Source organism: Vespa mandarinia, chromosome 9 (assembly GCF_050613455.1).
Source record: "Vespa mandarinia isolate Hongniang chromosome 9, ASM5061345v1, whole genome shotgun sequence".
Classification (NCBI taxonomy): domain Eukaryota; kingdom Metazoa; phylum Arthropoda; class Insecta; order Hymenoptera; family Vespidae; genus Vespa; species Vespa mandarinia.
In genome coordinates, this window is record NC_140818.1 from 2,439,128 (window position 1) to 2,457,295 (window position 18,168).

General features: G+C 28.7%; 4 protein-coding genes across 9 annotated transcripts; 1 reads left to right on the forward strand and 3 right to left on the reverse strand.

Annotated features, from left to right (window-relative positions):
* Positions 1 to 83: 83 nt before the first annotated feature.
* RpL17 (ribosomal protein L17) lies at positions 84 to 1,361 on the reverse strand. Its single transcript, XM_035877411.2, has 5 exons — positions 1,289 to 1,361; positions 935 to 1,021; positions 681 to 840; positions 378 to 548; positions 84 to 271 (listed from the first exon to the last, which is right to left on the reverse strand). Exons 2-5 carry the CDS (start codon positions 1,013 to 1,015, stop codon positions 126 to 128), a joined length of 558 nt encoding a protein of 185 aa, XP_035733304.1. The 5' UTR covers positions 1,016 to 1,021; positions 1,289 to 1,361; the 3' UTR covers positions 84 to 125.
* Positions 1,362 to 1,607: 246 nt separating this feature from the next.
* Positions 1,608 to 9,520, forward strand: Dsor1 (mitogen-activated protein kinase kinase 1). 5 transcript variants are annotated; one of them, XM_035877410.2, is made up of 9 exons: positions 1,608 to 1,676; positions 2,752 to 2,815; positions 2,917 to 3,142; positions 3,226 to 3,338; positions 3,428 to 3,539; positions 7,045 to 7,221; positions 7,307 to 7,523; positions 7,992 to 8,158; positions 8,238 to 9,520. In XM_035877410.2, exons 3-9 carry the CDS (start codon positions 2,924 to 2,926, stop codon positions 8,352 to 8,354), a joined length of 1,122 nt encoding a protein of 373 aa, XP_035733303.1. In that variant the 5' UTR covers positions 1,608 to 1,676; positions 2,752 to 2,815; positions 2,917 to 2,923; the 3' UTR covers positions 8,355 to 9,520. The 5 variants fall into 5 exon arrangements, with proteins under 5 accessions (XP_035733303.1, XP_085515466.1, XP_035733301.1 ...); XM_085659340.1 differs by lacking the exon at positions 1,608 to 1,676 and adding an exon at positions 1,807 to 1,974; XM_035877408.2 differs by lacking the exon at positions 1,608 to 1,676 and adding an exon at positions 2,011 to 2,529 and having other exon boundaries at positions 2,654 to 2,815.
* LOC146872747 (sodium/potassium-transporting ATPase subunit alpha) lies at positions 3,730 to 6,917 on the reverse strand. The gene has a single exon (XM_085659337.1). The coding sequence runs from the start codon at positions 6,808 to 6,810 to the stop codon at positions 3,730 to 3,732; it is 3,081 nt and encodes a 1,026-aa protein (XP_085515463.1). The 5' UTR covers positions 6,811 to 6,917.
* Positions 9,521 to 13,717: 4,197 nt separating the features above from the next.
* Positions 13,718 to 17,205, reverse strand: LOC118446483 (putative RNA-binding protein EEED8.10). 2 transcript variants are annotated; one of them, XM_035877161.2, is made up of 8 exons: positions 17,099 to 17,205; positions 16,828 to 16,959; positions 16,601 to 16,692; positions 15,847 to 15,974; positions 15,473 to 15,750; positions 14,858 to 15,378; positions 14,412 to 14,697; positions 13,718 to 14,306 (listed from the first exon to the last, which is right to left on the reverse strand). In XM_035877161.2, the coding sequence occupies exons 2-8, from the start codon at positions 16,886 to 16,888 to the stop codon at positions 13,909 to 13,911; spliced, it is 1,764 nt and encodes a 587-aa protein (XP_035733054.1). In that variant the 5' UTR covers positions 16,889 to 16,959; positions 17,099 to 17,205; the 3' UTR covers positions 13,718 to 13,908. The 2 variants fall into 2 exon arrangements, with proteins under 2 accessions (XP_035733054.1, XP_085515538.1); XM_085659412.1 differs by lacking the exons at positions 16,601 to 16,692; positions 16,828 to 16,959; positions 17,099 to 17,205 and adding an exon at positions 16,327 to 16,552.
* Between the last annotated feature and the right edge of the window lie 963 nt (positions 17,206 to 18,168).

Consider the following 18,168-nt stretch of genomic DNA (forward strand, 5'->3'; position numbering starts at 1 on the left):
CCATTTTTTACGATTACTGATCGTGTTGATGACAGAGTTAAAGGAAATAGATAAGAAATTATGGTAAATAAAGTAGTCTTCAATTTTTGTTTTATGTACTTTTAATAGATAATTATAAATAAAAATTACTCCCTCATCATTTTTTCCTTTTGCCTTGCGAGCTTCTTCTTACTCAATTTTTTCTTCGAAGGTTCTTCTTCTGTAGCCTTCGAAACAATATCCTCCTTTTCAGTTAATATAACCTCTATATGAGAGGGTGAACTCATGTACGCTATAAAAAATTATTAGATACGTAATATTAATAATAAATACAATGAATAATTTTTTTCAAAGAAATTAAAAAACAAAAAATGAAGAAATATAATGAATGTACTTACGATTAATACGACCATGGGCTCTGTAAGTTCTCCTACGTAAGCAAGATGCATGATTGACCTGAATGTGATCGATGACAAGGCGTTCCACATCCAATCCTCTGTAATCTGCATTACTCTCAGCATTTTTTAAAAGTTGCAACAAGAATTCTGCAGATTTCTTGGGCCAACGTCCTAAAAACATGAACAGTAAGTAAATATAATCAAATCTTTTATAATGCATTACATTATTTGTATGCATATTTATAAAAAAAAAAAAATGTTATCATTTTCAATAACACATTTTTATTATTCTTAAAAATTTACCTTGAGTTGTGCCAAACTGTTTAGCTTGAGCACATCGACCCACTCCACCATTAAATCTTCGGAAAGGTACACACTCTTTGTGTTCAATCACGTTTTTCAAATATTTTTGTGCTCTACGAAGAGCCATGTTTTTAATAGCGCGTGCTGTTTCATGAGTGTTCTACAACAAAAACGACATCATCGTCGAATACATAATGTATAACGACATACGTTCATATGTAAACATGTGTCTTTAAAAATATAATTATATTTACTTTGAAATGCACACGAAGATTGGAACCTCGTGCCTTGCACGATTTCGTAGCATTTAGTGGCTCGTAAGAATAACGACCCATTATGTTCTGAAATCACAAAAAAATTAGTATAAAAATTGTAATAATACTAAATCGACATTTTTCTTTAGAGGATAGGTGTCGCACAATCGCAATATGACGGTACTTGACAGTAAATATTTCACCATTTTAAGCGATCGATATGAAATATTTACTAGAAAAAATATATAATTCGATGTTTTATACATAATAAATTAATATTTGTTTAACCAATAATAGGATAAAACAATAGATGCGAATGGATTCTATAAACATTACATATTATTCCATACATACCTCCTAACAGCACGACCGTTAAGGAAAGAACGTCTCACGAACGATCACTAACTTCCTGTACGTAACAGTGTTGCCAACTCACAGTAACTTTATTTTAAATAACATAGACAATAATTTAAAAATTTAATTTATTTCGAAATTATTTATTTATATTTTGTGAAATTAAAGAAGTTTTTTTAAATTAAAAAAAAAAATGTATAATCTTTAATTATTAATCCAAACTATATTATGTATTTCAAATCATTCATGCCGGATATTTAAAATGATAAATATTGATATTTTAGTGATAGCAATTGAATGTCACGTTTTAAATGTTCGGTCAAACTTTGAAAATAGAAATCTCGTTATTCTGAATGCGATCGTCAAATATACCTAGCAACATATATTCGTAAGTAAAATTTAATAGTAATATGTAATATATAGTAAACTAATATCAAATATAATAAATAAAATTTTTATTTCTCAGCTCTTTCGATAAAATCGAAGTTTATTGAATGATAGATACGCTCCTGAAAGCACAATAGTTTATGGCCACGAGTCGAGTTGAAAAGTTATAAGAGCTTTGTTTTTATTTTCGCGTTAAAGTAAGAAACGTGAATACAATTAATAAGGAAAGAAAAGGCATATTAATATTTATTTTCTTCAATGAAAAATAAATCGGTTCATATACGTATCAAATATAATATGTATGTAAGATATAATTTATCAAACTATTGACTCTTCAAGTATAGTCTATGATTTTCGGAATAGCTAACTGTATGCGTTCTATCGTTCAACGTTAACTTCGCGGCTCCCTGAAAAGAGTCGGATAACCTGTATTTCTTTTTTAATGAAATATCTCGAAAAAGAATGTATATTACGAATGTTTGTTTTTTGATTTTCTACCATCGGTGTTGGATTTAAAAAAAAAAATAATAATAAAATAAAATAAAAATAAATCAGAAAGATAATTCTCTCTTCAAATAAATATATATATATATGTATATATATATATATGTCTTGAGACAGAGTTGTGAGATTGACAGATCAAAGAAAATAACGATTTTTTTCACGAACATTTAAATACAACTTTGTAATAACTTAGAAATGCGAGTGTTGTTATAAAAGTTGTACAAGTTGTATAAATTGTAAGGAATAAAAAAAAAAAAAAATAAATAAATAAATAAATAAAAAAGAAGTGAAAGAAGAAAACGTACAAAGAAAAGGATAAAGAAAATTTTTTGTGTACAGAACCTACGCCTGTAAGAAATATTTTTATATAAGTGAAATAATCTCTATATTAATTCTCTGTGGAAAAGTTTATATTATATTTTTTTATAAATCCACACGCGCATTAAACATATACATATATTTCATATAACTCAGAATTGATTTGTTGCGTTGGTGATACTTCTTCACATAACAAATGTCAAAAAACAAATTAAACTTGACATTACCACCTGGCTCGATTGAACCGGTTCCAGCTGTATCCCCATCACCACCAGTTCCACCACTGCCTACATATTCAGAACCACCCGTTATACCAGAGTAAGCATAATGTTTTTCTTTCAATAATTAATTATTTTTTATTTTCTAATCAAACCTAGTATTCTATTAAACTGTTATTTTATTTTTTATGTCTTGGTTAGCGGTGTAATGGGCAAGATGAGTATCGATGCTATTCAAGAAAGATTAGAAGAGTTGGAGATGGATGAGGAGCAAAGAAAGAGATTAGAAAGTTTCTTAGGACAAAAAGAGAAGGTAGGAGAATTATGTGATGATGATTTTGAAAAACTTGGTGAATTAGGTGCTGGCAATGGTGGAGTTGTTATGAAAGTTAGACATAAAAAGTATGGGCTTATTATGGCAAGAAAGGTATGATCATTTGCAAATTTTATATATATATATATACTTATAGAAAAATATTTTAACACATTATGTTGTTAATATTATTCTAGTTGATTCATTTGGAAGTAAAACCAGCTATTAAAAAGCAAATCATAAGGGAATTAAAAGTATTACATGAATGTAATTTTGCTCACATAGTTGGATTCTATGGTGCTTTTTACAGGTTTGTGTATTCATTCAAATATATAACTTAAAATTAAAGTTTACCTCAAAATAATTATATATTATATGTATTGTTGTGATTTTTTACAGTGATGGTGAGATTAGCATATGCATGGAATACATGGATGGAGGATCATTAGATTTGATATTAAAAAAAGCTGGTAGAATTCCAGAACCTATTTTAGGCACTATTACATCTGCTGTGAGTAATATCTTAATATTATTAATATCCAGACATATTAGTTTTTCTAGCATAAATAATTTATTATTAATTTTTAAAAAATTATAATCAACAATATAATGACAAATAGCATTATACTATACTTAAATAACTAGAACTTAAATCTTTACTAATATTAACTACATATGTACTACTTATCCTAAGTAAAAAATTAATAATACGTTTCTCGTTCAATAAGGCATCCTGGAAACAAACGAATACAAAGTCTTCTGAATTCATCATAAACCCAAAGAAATATTGCAAGTGGTAGGCAAGGCCAATACCAATAAAGATCTAAAGGCATAGTCTTAAATATTTTTTCTGTTCCTGGTATATATAGAAGCATTCCTGTTAATATAATTTCAAATACAAAAGAAAAGTTTAAAAACCAATTGTCCATTCCTTGTTGAAAAATAGAATTACGTCTTGTTTTACACATTACTAAGTCTACCATTTGTGTTATAACAAGAGAAAGAAAATATCCAGTGCGTGCTTCGTTGAGTAAATCCATTCTAGCCTTATAAGTCCACGTTTGTCCATACGAATCTTCAAGATCATTGATTGCTTTGTTTTCCCAATCGTATCTTAATCCTAACAGATGATATGGCAAAAATCCATTCAGCATTAAAATCATAAAATAAGTATAGAAACCTGCTGCAGCTTGGGTCATTCCAATTTGACCATAAGTAATAGATATTAAACGTTTATTAACTAATCTATCATATTGAGGATTTCTAGGTGCTCGTTGCATAATATCTAATTCTGGTTTTTCATAAGCTAGCGATATAGCAGGAATCAAATCGGTTCCAACATCGATACAGAGTACCATTTCAATAATAAATGGTAAAGGAATTGCAAACATAAGACTGGCTAACATTGGTAACATTTCGGGTACACTGGACGTTAATGTATAAGCAATGGATTTTTTTAAATTATCAAATATCAATCTACCTTCTTCTACTCCCGTAACGATAGACGCAAAGTTATCATCCATCAGTATCATATCTGCAGCATTTTTAGCTACATCCGATCCTGTGATTCCCATAGCTACTCCTATATCGGCTTTTCTTAGGGCAGGTGCATCGTTGACACCATCCCCAGTAACAGCTACAATTTCTCCCAATCTTTGACAACTTTCTACTATCATCAACTTTTGCTGTGGTGTAGTGCGAGCAAAAACAATCTCTTCATAATTCTTAATAATATTATCCAGATCATCGACGTCCATACTTCTTAATTCTGTACCTGTTAGGATTATAGCATCGGTCACAATATCAGGTACAACTGTGAAAGATGGTTGATTATCATTCAGCAAGGTTATTTCATATTTAGTTTCGTGTCCTTCACTTATAATACCAACTTTTCTAGCAATAGCCATTGCTGTTACTGGATGATCACCAGTTATCATGATCACTTTTATGCCAGCTGTACGACATTTTTGGACTGCTTCTGGTACTCCTGGTCTAGGTGGATCTATCAAACTGATTAGACCAACAAATCTGTAACCTTTCATTGGAAAGTTATATTTGTTCTGAGAGTTTGTATTAAATTGATAATTAGGGCCGTATATATTCCCAGGTAACACAAGATCGCTATAAGCTAATACTCGTTCACCTAAATATGCTAATTCAGTACAGGCATGTTTTATTGCTTGTATATCAGAAACTTCCATGTGTTTTGTTTGACCATCCATAGTCAGTATTGTGGTACAATAATTCAAAATTATTTCTGGAGCACCTTTCATAATCAGTATATATGAATTAACATTACGGTGTATGGACAATTGATATTTAAGAGTAGAATTAAAAGGAATTTCAGCTACTTTCGGATATTTCTGACGATATATTTCTGTAGAATGTATGTGTTCACAGAAACGAAGTATACCAGTTTCTGATGCATCGCCTATAACATTACGTTGTTCAATTGGTACCACAAGTGTACTTTCTGCAGTGAATTCAGCACGTAAACAAAGAGTGGCATCTCTCAAGACATAATTGAAAGCAGGTTTCTCCATCAATATATCTTTTTCTGCACCGATCTTTTCTGTCTGTGAGAAAGAAAATCTATTATATCCAAACCATATATGTGAAACTGACATCCTATTTTGAGTGAGAGTTCCTGTTTTATCGGAACAGATTGTCGAAGTAGAACCAAGAGTTTCTACACCTTCCAAATTCTTTACCAGACAATTCTTATTAGCCATTTTTGTAGCAGTTAAGGTCAAACAAGTGGTCACTGTTATCAGCAAGACTTCCGGCACGTTGGCGATAATGATACCAAGTAAATATGTGAAGGCTTTGATTACATCGGGTTCTAACATGAGAGAAAGTCCAAAAAAAATTAAACCAAAAATGATAGCAACCACTGTGATAATATGAACGAAATGTTTGATCTCTTTAGCGATCGGTGTTTCAGTCTTTTTTACATAAGATGTTAATCCTGCTAATCTACCAATCATCGTGTTGTCTCCGACAGCAATAACTATACCTGTCCCATCTCCAGCAACGGCAAATGAAGAGAAAAAGGCAACGTTCGAAGATTCCAAAGGACTTAAATCTGTTGGATAGTCCGTACGAATAACTGGTTCGTTTTCACCAGTAATACTCGAGTTTTCAACTCTCAGTCCATTACATTTAATTATCCTAATATCAGCAGGTATTTTATCTCCAAGTCTGATCTCTACCAAATCACCAAGTACTAATTCTTCGGTACCAAGACGTATTTTATTTCCGTCTCTTATTGCTGTCGCAAAAGTAGGTACCATCTTCTTAAACGATTCCATAACTTTCGTATTCTTGCTTTCTTGTATATAAGCAAATATACCAGATATGAGACATATCACAACAATTATAACACCCAACCATTCGATGCCAGTTCGTTCTTCTTTCATTAAATAACTGATAAAAACTAGTAAGAAACATAGAAACGCGCAAATCCACAACAAGCTTGCGAAACCACTGAACATGCATAGTAAAAATTTGATAAATTCAGATGTTTCCTTTGGAGGAGACAACACATTTGGTCCATTTTTCTTAAGTAATCGTGTAGCCTCTTTCTCTGTAAGACCATTCACTAGATCTGTATTTAATTTTGCGCATAATTCTTCCAAAGGAATTGTATGATCTGTAGTAATTAAATCACTACGAAGAGCTTCAATTTCTGTTTCAGTTAGTCTTTTTTTTATGGACTGTGAAAAAGAATTATTCAAATTTGACCGAAGATTTTTTACAGACATTCCTTGTGTCTGTGTCATATTGTTTCAATGATTTGTTTAATGATATTTTCTATAATAATAACTAAGGTTTAATTTGTTGATACTATTTTTACAGCTCAGCTCACTTCACTCGTGTTTGTATTATCTTTTGTGTATATTATATATACACACACACACACACATATATATATATATGTGTGTATTCTTTTTTCTTTTATGATTCTACAGGGTACATCTAAAAAAAATTGATATTTTCTTTTTTTTTATTCTCAGGTACTGAAAGGTCTAAGTTATTTGCGCGACAAGCACGCTATCATGCATCGCGACGTTAAACCAAGCAATATTCTTGTAAATAGTGCAGGAGAAATAAAGATTTGTGATTTTGGTGTCTCTGGTCAATTAATAGATTCCATGGCTAATTCGTTCGTTGGTACCAGGAGTTATATGTCGGTAAATATTTCTAATCAAAAATATCTGTCTTTCATGTCATTTCTAAAGAATATTTTATATGTTAATTATATAATCACATTTTCAGCCAGAAAGATTACAAGGTACTCATTATTCCGTGCAAAGTGATATTTGGTCGTTAGGTTTGTCACTCGTTGAAATGGCTATCGGTATGTATCCCATTCCACCACCTGATGAAAAAACTTTGGCATCGATATTTGGCACACAAACAGGAAGTCAATCTTCAACAGAGACTGCTGCGACAAATAGCGAACCAACACCTGCTCAACAGTCACCTGGACATAGTTGGTATCCAAATAAGTGGCATGATTAACCCTTTGAGTGCTATGGACGTATATATGCGTTTAGCGAAAGCAGTCAGTATGGAGAATATGGGCGCATATATGTGTTTATAAATTTTTTCAACTTCTCCCGCACTTGAGATATTATCAGCGTATGAGACGTATATATGTATGTTCCTTAGGAACAACATTGTCGGTTTGTGTATTAATGATTGTTTCAAAATAATTTAAAATTAATATTTAATGTTTGAAAATAATTTTCTTAAATTATTTAAATAGTTGTGCCTTGTGTATTTAATCGACAAAGTTAACATTTACGACAAAATATATTCCGTCTTTAGCAATCGAAAGCGAGCTAAGCGCGCGCCGTCCACGTGGATTGGTTGCATCGGATATATTAAGCGCTCAAAAGGTTAAATCATTTATTCTATATCATAATGCGATAATAATAATAATATTTATGGTCTATAGGCGCAGGTAGCCCAAGACCTATGGCAATATTTGAGTTATTAGATTATATCGTCAATGAACCACCACCAAAACTGCCAGCTGGCTTTTTCAGTGAAGCATTCACAGATTTTGTTGATCGTTGCTTGAAGAAAAATCCATCGGAGAGAGCAGACTTAAAGACACTAATGGTATCAAATGATTTTCAATAATAAACTTAACAATTTTACTTTTAAAAGATTTTTGTAATTTATACTATAATAATTTTAGAATCACGAATGGATAAAAACGGCTGAGTCGGAGAACGTTGACATTGCTGGTTGGGTATGCCGTACGATGGATCTTCAACCAACCACTCCAACTCGTTTAGCGAACGTACAATCCTGAATAAATGTAACTCTTACATACTTGACTACTTATATACGCGTTCAGTACTCCTAAGTCAGTTATTATTTTCCTTTCGTTCGATTGTATCAGGCAGTGGCGTTATTTTTCTTTTTATTATTTTTACTATTATTTTTTCTTTTATATGTTTCTTAGCCTATCTCACTGCTTATTGTTTTAAACAATCAAATGATAAATAAGATTTTGATGAGGCCAAAAGATTATTTATACTTAAGAACGAAGTATAAACTCTATTTATGGCTATAAAATACTCAACAACTATGATAAATCCATGTTCAGAATCGCCATTAATCGTATTGAAAGATATTAATGAAACGATTCAATTGAAAAGAAAAAAAAGAAATATGATTTAAACGAAAGATCATATATGTTTGTACATAGAGAGAATAATGTATAGAGAAAACAAATTCTTATTAACAATCATTATTATATAAAAATAATTCATCCCATTTAACGCCACTGTTCTTATATTCGAATGATTAGTTTTAATCTCTAAAAAAAAAAGTTAGGATTATTCTTATTATTATTTTTGGAAAGTATGTAAGATATATATAAACAGTTTATACGATATAAGTTTCAAATTACACCGATCGATATAGAATGTGTTCCCTGTGATGATATTAGGATACATGAATATGAGCATCAGGTGTATGAAAGAAACGATTCGAAGAATATTAGCTAGGTCAAGTTATTCATAGAAAATTTGTACCTGACATCCTTAGAATGTTATTTACATACTAATACACAGATACAAACACACATACAAACATATATCATTGAAAAGACTTTGTTCCGTCGCTCATTGCAGTTTCATATAGTTCTTTTATATCATATACATACATATATATGTATATATAACGAGGCTACGATAAGAGTATATACTCACGTTGTAGACATTATCAAAAAAAATCGATTTTGAAAAATATCTTCCAAATGAGATAAATAATTTATACGCTCAAAGTTAATACATTAATAATAAAAATTATTTCCTTTCGTGTATATGATTGATCTAAATTATTAAGTCGCAATATGGAAATCTCTTATATAAATAAATGTGGCCTCGAATGTAAAATGTCGAAAGATACAAGTGTTAGTGTGATCTTAAAATATGTCCATGTGTTCACACGAAATATATATACATATATATACATATATATATATATATATATACATATATATAATACATATATATAATACATAAATATATACATATATATATATATATACATATATATAATACATATATATAATAAATATATACATATATATATATATATATATATATATATATATATATATATATATACTTATAAATGCATTTGTCGTATAATTATGCAACAAGTTTCTCCTATGTAATTTCAATAAATTACATTCGATAAACTATCTTCGTCGCTTAATGATTAGCTTTATATTCATGGACATTTAAACATTTAGATACTAGTATCTCTATTGTCACACTGTATACTAAATGTTATATTTCAAGCCATGTGTATACATACAGCTATGTGTATACATATACACATACAGCTATATGTGTATATATATAATTTTTGTGAGTATTATACGGTTAAATGTATTGTCATCGGATCCTTAAATTTTATATATATATATATATATATATATATATAAAATATTTAAGAGAGAAAGAACAGGGATCTTGATCAATATTATGTGTACCAAGACAAATTGCACTTTATATGATAAAAGCAAACGCAATTGGTCTATGTTACACATACACATACATAGATGGTGTATATGAATATATGAGATAATGTATGTAATTCTATTAAAAACGATCGTACCTAACAATCTCTCTCTCTCTTTCTCTCTCTCTTTCTCTTTCTCTCTCTCTCTCTCTCTCTCTCTCTCTCTCTCTCTCTCTCTCTTTTTCTCTCTTTCTCTCTCTCTTTTTCTCTCTCTTTCTCTCTTTTTTTTTCTCTCTCTCCGCTTGTCTGAAAGACGATTTTCATAGATCCAACTGCAGGTATAGGCAGTATCAGCCTATTCCGATTTGGCTTAAAATATATCGGAGTGTATTACAATAAGAATGTTTACAAAACATGATGAACGTATATATTTCGTTAATATGAATAAAAGCGTAAGACGCAAGTCCCCTCCAAGAACTGAAATGTTTCTTAATATGTTTATATATAATAATAATGATAATGATAATCGCGTAATGCTGGTTAGCGTGGCATATGTTTAATAATAAATTAATAATAAATAAATAAATAAAAGTAATATAAGCGAATATTGTTTGGCTGTTAAAATATCAGGTTGCAAGATGTATCATATGTCGATAGAAACATTAGTGATATTAGTTTCAAGGTGCGCAGTGTGTATTTTCAATTTAAATATATAGGATCTTTTATTATGGCTCGTATTATTATAATATGTGCAAATTCTTCGTTGCAAAAAGATGTGGATAATTGCAGTTATATTAATTATCTAAATGTTATAATCACACTAAAGAAAAAATAAAAAAATATATATATAAAAAAGTAAAAATAAATTTATTCTCTACCACAGATTTGTGTTTTACAGTGAAATTTCAAAGCATTGTTAAAATAATTTCATTTATTTTTTGTATATAGCCGATATATAACGGTTGATTATTTTCGATTTAATCGACTGACTTCTGTAAATAAGGCTGTTCATTAACTTTTGCTCGAAGACGTATATGATTTCAGGGACAGTTATATGGACAAAATATGAACAACAAAAATAGACAAGAAAGATTATCACAATTATGCGACCAATCGCATCGGTGTACAAATTTGTTCAGATTATACAATTTTTTTATAATAATAAAAATAGTACACTATTTTATAACTAACCATACGCAAGAAAAAATCATTGGCCAAATTTTACTTGTTTAAAGATAAATTACCAAAAAATTGTTTCTTAATTGTACAAATTATAAATATATATTTTGTTTCTAGTTAAACTTATACATAGCTAAAGCTTATTTAAATAGCCATTTACTCACCCTGTAGAACTTGCGTTATATAATGTAGATATAAATATATATATTTCGATATATTGCAAAATAATACCTGTCCTGGTCTCACCACGTGAAAGTTGCTATGTCTGTAAACCCAATGATTAAACTGTGACTCTACTCGAAAATCCGCGGTACCGTGGTGACATGACCTTACCGAGAATTCAAATTCCCAACGCTATCTGAAGATGTTCTCCCTATCCTATCCGTACGCGTTTAAATTAGGGCCCCCGACGATATATCGTATATGCGCCGATAGTCCTCACCTTTGCAGATAAATTGTTCCCTCGATAATCTAGCTTAAAGAGAAGAAGAGAAAAAATAGAAATTTGGAACGCGTACACACATGTGAAATCGATGGAACTGCGAACAAAAAATGGACATCTCCCAGATCTCTCCACTCGAGTAAAATGAAAGCAACAAAATCGAGTACGATATTTCCTTAATGAAGAAAACCAACTCAAATGCCATACCCAAAAGTACCATCCAAGAACTTTACACAATATTAAGAGAAAGCAGTCTATCCAAAGACCCACACCAAAGGAGAAGAGAATTCATCCCTCAGTTATCCATCCCTCGATGATTTAGTTTCAAAAGAAGAAGAAAGAGAAGGAGAAATAGAGAGAGAGAGAGAGACAGAGAGAGAAGAAAATGAGAAAAAGAAAAGAAAGAAATTAGTGGTGAAAGAGAAGAAAGAAAAGAATAATGAGAGAAGAAAATTAATAGGAAATAGAAGAAGATTAGTAGAAAAAGAAAAAAGATGAGGAGAAAGAGGAAGAAGATTAATAAAGAAAGAGTAGAGGAGAAAGGGAAGTAGAAAAAAAAAGAAACCTAGAACGTGTGCGCATGTGAGAACTCAGAACAAGGAATGGATATCTCGAAAAACGTTCAAAAATCAAAATCGAGCTCGATATTCCCTGATAAAATATGAAGACTTGCCTAAGAACCCTCCCTTAAGGATTTCACCTTAGAGAAACTAAAATAATTAATATAGAATAATTATTTAAACTATTATATGGCTATCCGTTTTAATAAATAAAGACGACTATTTATTACTGAATATAGATAGAAGATGTAAGAAGCAATGTAAAGTGTAAATACTTCAATGTTTAGTCAGAATTAAAGTGAAAAGATTTTGGAAATGTTCCGAAATATACAGCTATTGTTAGTAAAATAATCTTATTTAATAATTATTCCCTCCCGAGTTCAGCGATTTATTTTTGTCGAAAGATTAAAATTGAATTTACTTTATATTAATTGCGTCTTACGATCCTTACAACGTTGTTAAAAATGTCCTATTATTTAAATGATAATAAAATAATTTGATTTTCAAATTGTATATTATGCTAAACTATATGTATAATTTAAATTTTTAATCAAAAAGAACCATCGTATATTTCACGAAATCGAAAGGTTTTATATTCTTCCGTGTAAGAATATAACTTGTATGTTTTCTATTTATTATAAAATTCGATTTAAATTATTTTTGTTTACTCTATTGTAATAGAAAACGATTACAAATTGATTAAAAGAACGAATGCAAAAAAACTAAGCCAATAATTGTCAAAATCCGTAAAAAGTTCGTTTTTTTTTTTTTTTTTTTTTTTTTTTTTTTTTTTTTTTAATATTAGATGAAGCCAACATCTGCGACGTCAAAATTCAAATCTAATTAAATAATAAATTAAAATTATTTTATGTTTAATATGTGTTCCAAGTCATGTAATGTTTAAGCAAATGTATTGTTTAAGTATTAATTTATTATATACCGTATATATTTATATATTGTTTAAATAATTATAAAATAATCGAAAGTAAAAGTATTCAAGCTTAGCCTATATGAAAATAAAGAATTTCGACGTTTACTTGTCGAAATGCAAAAGAAAACTAATTCGAAAGCTAAAGTCAGTAAAAAGTTCATTTTTTTTGACTTCACACAAAATTTACGAGCTATTGAACATAAAGCTTTTTTATTAATTCAAGAAAATCGTCTCCTTGTTTAAATCTTCATCTTTAAAACGAATCAAAATTACGCCTGGATTCATTGTTGGCTTAAACAATTAAAAAACCAAAAGTGATGAATAGTATTAAGTTATTCTTTTATTTATATAGATTTATTTTAATAGATATTACACAGTATATTAAATTTCATATAACAAATAATCTTTTTTTTTCTTTTCTTTTTACAAACAATACACAAGTTATGTACTAATACTGTTCTTGTAAAAAACACTTTTTTTCTTTTTTCTTTTTTTTTTCAATTCTTGTACAAATACTATAAACGCATATAAATCAGTAAAGAAGGTTGTCAGTTTATTGGCGTTGATTAAGGATTATTAAACAATGACCCGCTTTATTCATTATATCTTCACACGTGTGTGGTCCTTTTTTTCTCTTTTTTTTTTTTGTTTCAATCAATGAATTTGGAAACTCCAAATATCTAACATAAAACCTGAGTATTATTATATTCTGTATTATTTGATTATTAATAGTAAATATCCATTGCATAATTACATATAGTTATATTTAGATTTAAATTTAAACACTTTTAGGTACTTTATTAGAGGGTATGCGAAGTAATAGCAAATTAGGGGACGTATGATTATAACGAGTTATACTAGTTCCACCAATATATATTTTTAAGAAAATATTATTGGACCTACGACTTGTAACATATTCAGCTACGTCAATAATATTATTAGTTATACCCTTGCAACCAGTGAGATCAAGTAGTTCCAGATTAGGAGATACATGAATAAGGATAGCTAAGCCTGTATCATTAATCGAAATACAAGATTTGCATTCTAGTTGTCTTATGTTACACATATTGTCCAAACCTATAGCTGTTACTTTATTCAAATTGCTAATTATTAAAGTTTCTAATCTTGGTAAAGTTGCCACAGCTTGTAAACCCGTATCAGTGACGTTTTGACAGCCTGAAAAATCATATTAATAATACATTAATTGAAATATTATACTTGATTGTTATGTATTATTATAATGATAAGTTATTATAATTACATTTAATAATTCTAGCTTACCATTAATATCTAAATAGATCAGTTGTCTACATTTTGAAGCCAAAACAATTAAAAAATCATCGTTTATAAAGACATTTTGTATAAGTCTCAGAATCTCAAGATTAACGAGTTGCGTTATTTGTAATGCATCTTCACATATGGGGACAGATAGAAATAGACATTCTCTAGTTAACTCGAATTCTTTAAGATTTGTGCAATATTTTCCAATTGCTTCTAATATACGACTTGTAACACATATACAGTCCTTTATCAACAAACTTTTCAAACTGGTCAGATTTGCTAATGCCTAAATCAATAATATAAAATTTAATCAAACGTATATATATTATTTTATGTAAATATCAAATCACTGAAAAATATAGGATTTATATATATATATAAAAATATATATATATATATATAATAAATATATATATAAATAAATATATATATATATATAAGCTTACATTGGCAAAGTGTAATTCTTGAATACCATCACAAGAATTTAAAACAAGCTCTTCAAATGCATTAGATGAGAGAAAATTTAGGCACTTGCCCGATATGTTAATCTGATAAAGATTCAAGTACCTTAGGCCTTTGTTCATTTCAAATAACATTATAAAGTCTCTATCACAAATGTGCGTCGAATAATGCATTGAATAACCTAAGTTAAGCTTTTTTATATTTGTACAATTCCTAGCTAATAATTCTATGCCCGATGAAGATATTTCAAGTCCGCTAATATCAACTATTTCTAAATTATGACAAAATCTACCAATAATGAGTAAAGTACTTCGTGTTAAAGAGGGATAACATTGCGAAAAATCTATATGATTTAAAAATCTACCGCATCGTAATAATACTTCACGTAAATCGGATGTACAAATCTTTTTATCATCTGGTGAAATTCCCCATGTATGATAAGAAAGGTCTAACTTTTTTACAGCATACCATGATTTTTGAGCCACAGCCCTCCAACGTTTACATACTGAAAGCATAATAAGTAAAATTTATTAAAAATATATATTATAGAATTTTGAAATAATAAAACATAACGATAGAGGAATCAAATATTATTTTACCTCTTTCTATAACAATTCTATTCTTAATTGGTAAATAAAGAAAAATGTGCATTAAACAATCGTCATTTAAAGCATCAATCGGAGCATTTATATAATTTTGTACAGAATTATGATTAGTTTCTTCCATAGAAGACTTCTTACGAGATTTATTTATATCCTTTATCAAAGTATAACTTTTAATTTGTATACTGTCTGGTTGATGCCACGGATCTGCTGGCATAACTTTTAAATCTCTATTATGTAAATTAATTTCTTTCTTACTTCCATCTTCTCTTGCTCTATAAATAAAAACAAAAAAAAAATGAAGAATAGAAAAGTTTATTCTATATTTATAGACTTTTTACTTCATATGGTGAAAAAAACTCTCATTTTACCTTATTGCGCTCGTAACATTACTGAACGTAACAAATGCATAATTATTTTTACTGTGAGTTGTTTTCAAATAACAACTTTCGACTTTTCCATATTTAGAAAATAATGCAGCTAATTCTTTATACGTAGTCTGTAAAAAGTACAGTTAATATATTTTTCTTGAAAATAATTATTTTTGTATTTTACAAGCCAACAGAGAAAGATCATAAGTTGTTATTACATTATGATTTTTAAACAGTATTGTTTCAGCCAATATAAAATAAAATTAAAACAAATACTATCAAATAATTTTTTCTCATAACACTAATAGCTTTTAAACAAAAATTAATATACATAGAAGCTGAAGAAATAATTTATTGAATTGAGTTGTATTTTATTTTGACGATAGATAAAAAATAAATAAATAAAAAAATAATTTTTTTCCACAATATTGCTTTTCATCAAATTTCTTTTTTACTCAAAAATGACAAGAATCAACCTACGTTCTAAAAAAGATTTTGTATTTAACCTCAAAAAAATTTTTTCGATCTTTTCATAAAAATTAATCTTTTAAATCATAATTTTAAGTATTAATATATTGATTCTCATTAGATAATGACATTGATTGGTTGAAAAGAGAAAAAAATTTATGGAGAGATAAGATAAAGAGAAATTCAAATGAGTATGGATGGAGGATAGCCCCTCTCCAGGCGCCACTGTTGACACTCTTTATAAACTAAAGAATAAAAAACTGTACGATAATAATAAGAAACATACCCTTTGTGCTACATTACTAACAAACAATTTCCGTATTGGTATTCCATTTATTGTGGTCGGTAGTATACCTTCTTCGGTTATTCGATCCGCACCTTGACAAAACATTAAAGAAAACTAATATGTATATATGTGCGTGTTTACGAATGCTTAGTGTCAAGAGTATATATATGTGTGTCTACCAGCATATAATAAAGTATACACATATATATATATAAAGAAAATTTTACCATTTTCAGTTTCAATGCGAATACGTTTCAAAGCATCACAAAAGAATTCTATTTTATCCATCTCCTCGAATGTGTTTTGAAGAAGCTCTTATATGTCACAGTCTAACTCAAAGGACAATGATCATTTACGACCTTGTATCGAAGGAGAATAATGGTAGAATATAAAATAAAAAGAAGATCGTTATTAAGGATTCAATACAAAAGTATTTATGTACACTCCCGCCCGAATTCTATCATTATCTTAATAATTATTCTGAGTATTAAATATTACATCTCACTATCCTTTGATGTTTCTCAGTCTTTCTCACTTATACGACTAAACATCTTTGTTCATGAGACTTATTTGTTCTTATATGATATCGTATCAACGAAACTGTATTACCGACTGAGCAAATTTCGTATAGCTAATACAGAAAATTAGATATAACCTATAATATAACAATATATCATAATGCTGATATTTATTACAGTTTACACGTATCAAAGAGTATTTAAAAATATGTTAGTATCATTCCATGTGCATAATTCATGTAATCCAGCCTATAAATCTATATGTCCGCTGTTTAAAAGAGTTTACGAAAGATGGTGATACTGTTTTAAAATTGTTACGAAAAATTTTAATAGAGTTAAATTGATTTTATTGCCAGGAAAAAATTCTTTCGTCAAGGATTAATCTTTCTATATTTAAATGCATTTATTTGATGTTCCATATATAAACATATATATATACGTTTCTTTAGTCATGATTTTCAAATCGAGAAAGATAGAAAAAGAAAGAATAAGAACGAGAAGAATGAGAAAAGGAGATAGGGAGGATAGAGAAAGTATATACATATAGTTTCCAATTAGTGAATGTAAACAACAGAGCTGTGAAGATTTGAGCGACTTTGAGAAATAACATTCCAATTTATTATAAGACTTCGACAAATCAACATCGTATGGCAATAATAATTAATAATACAGTAATAGAATAAATGAAATTTTATATATATATATATATAAATTAATGTGAATTATTAATATATATATATATATATATATATATATATATAAAGATGAAAAATATAACACATATACACATTCAATTAGAAATAATATCAAACTAATGGCTGCATTTAAAGTTTATTTATATTTATTAATTTCATATTTATTACGATTATACGAAGAGTGCATAATATTACTAATTTACGAACATAACGAAAATATTGTAATAAAAATCTGTATAATATTTCTTTTGTCATATAACCTATAATTTTTGATATTAAAACGAAATAAGGAATACTGATATAGAAATGGCGTTGTTACCGGCATCGTATCATTACAAACTGATCAATGGACAAG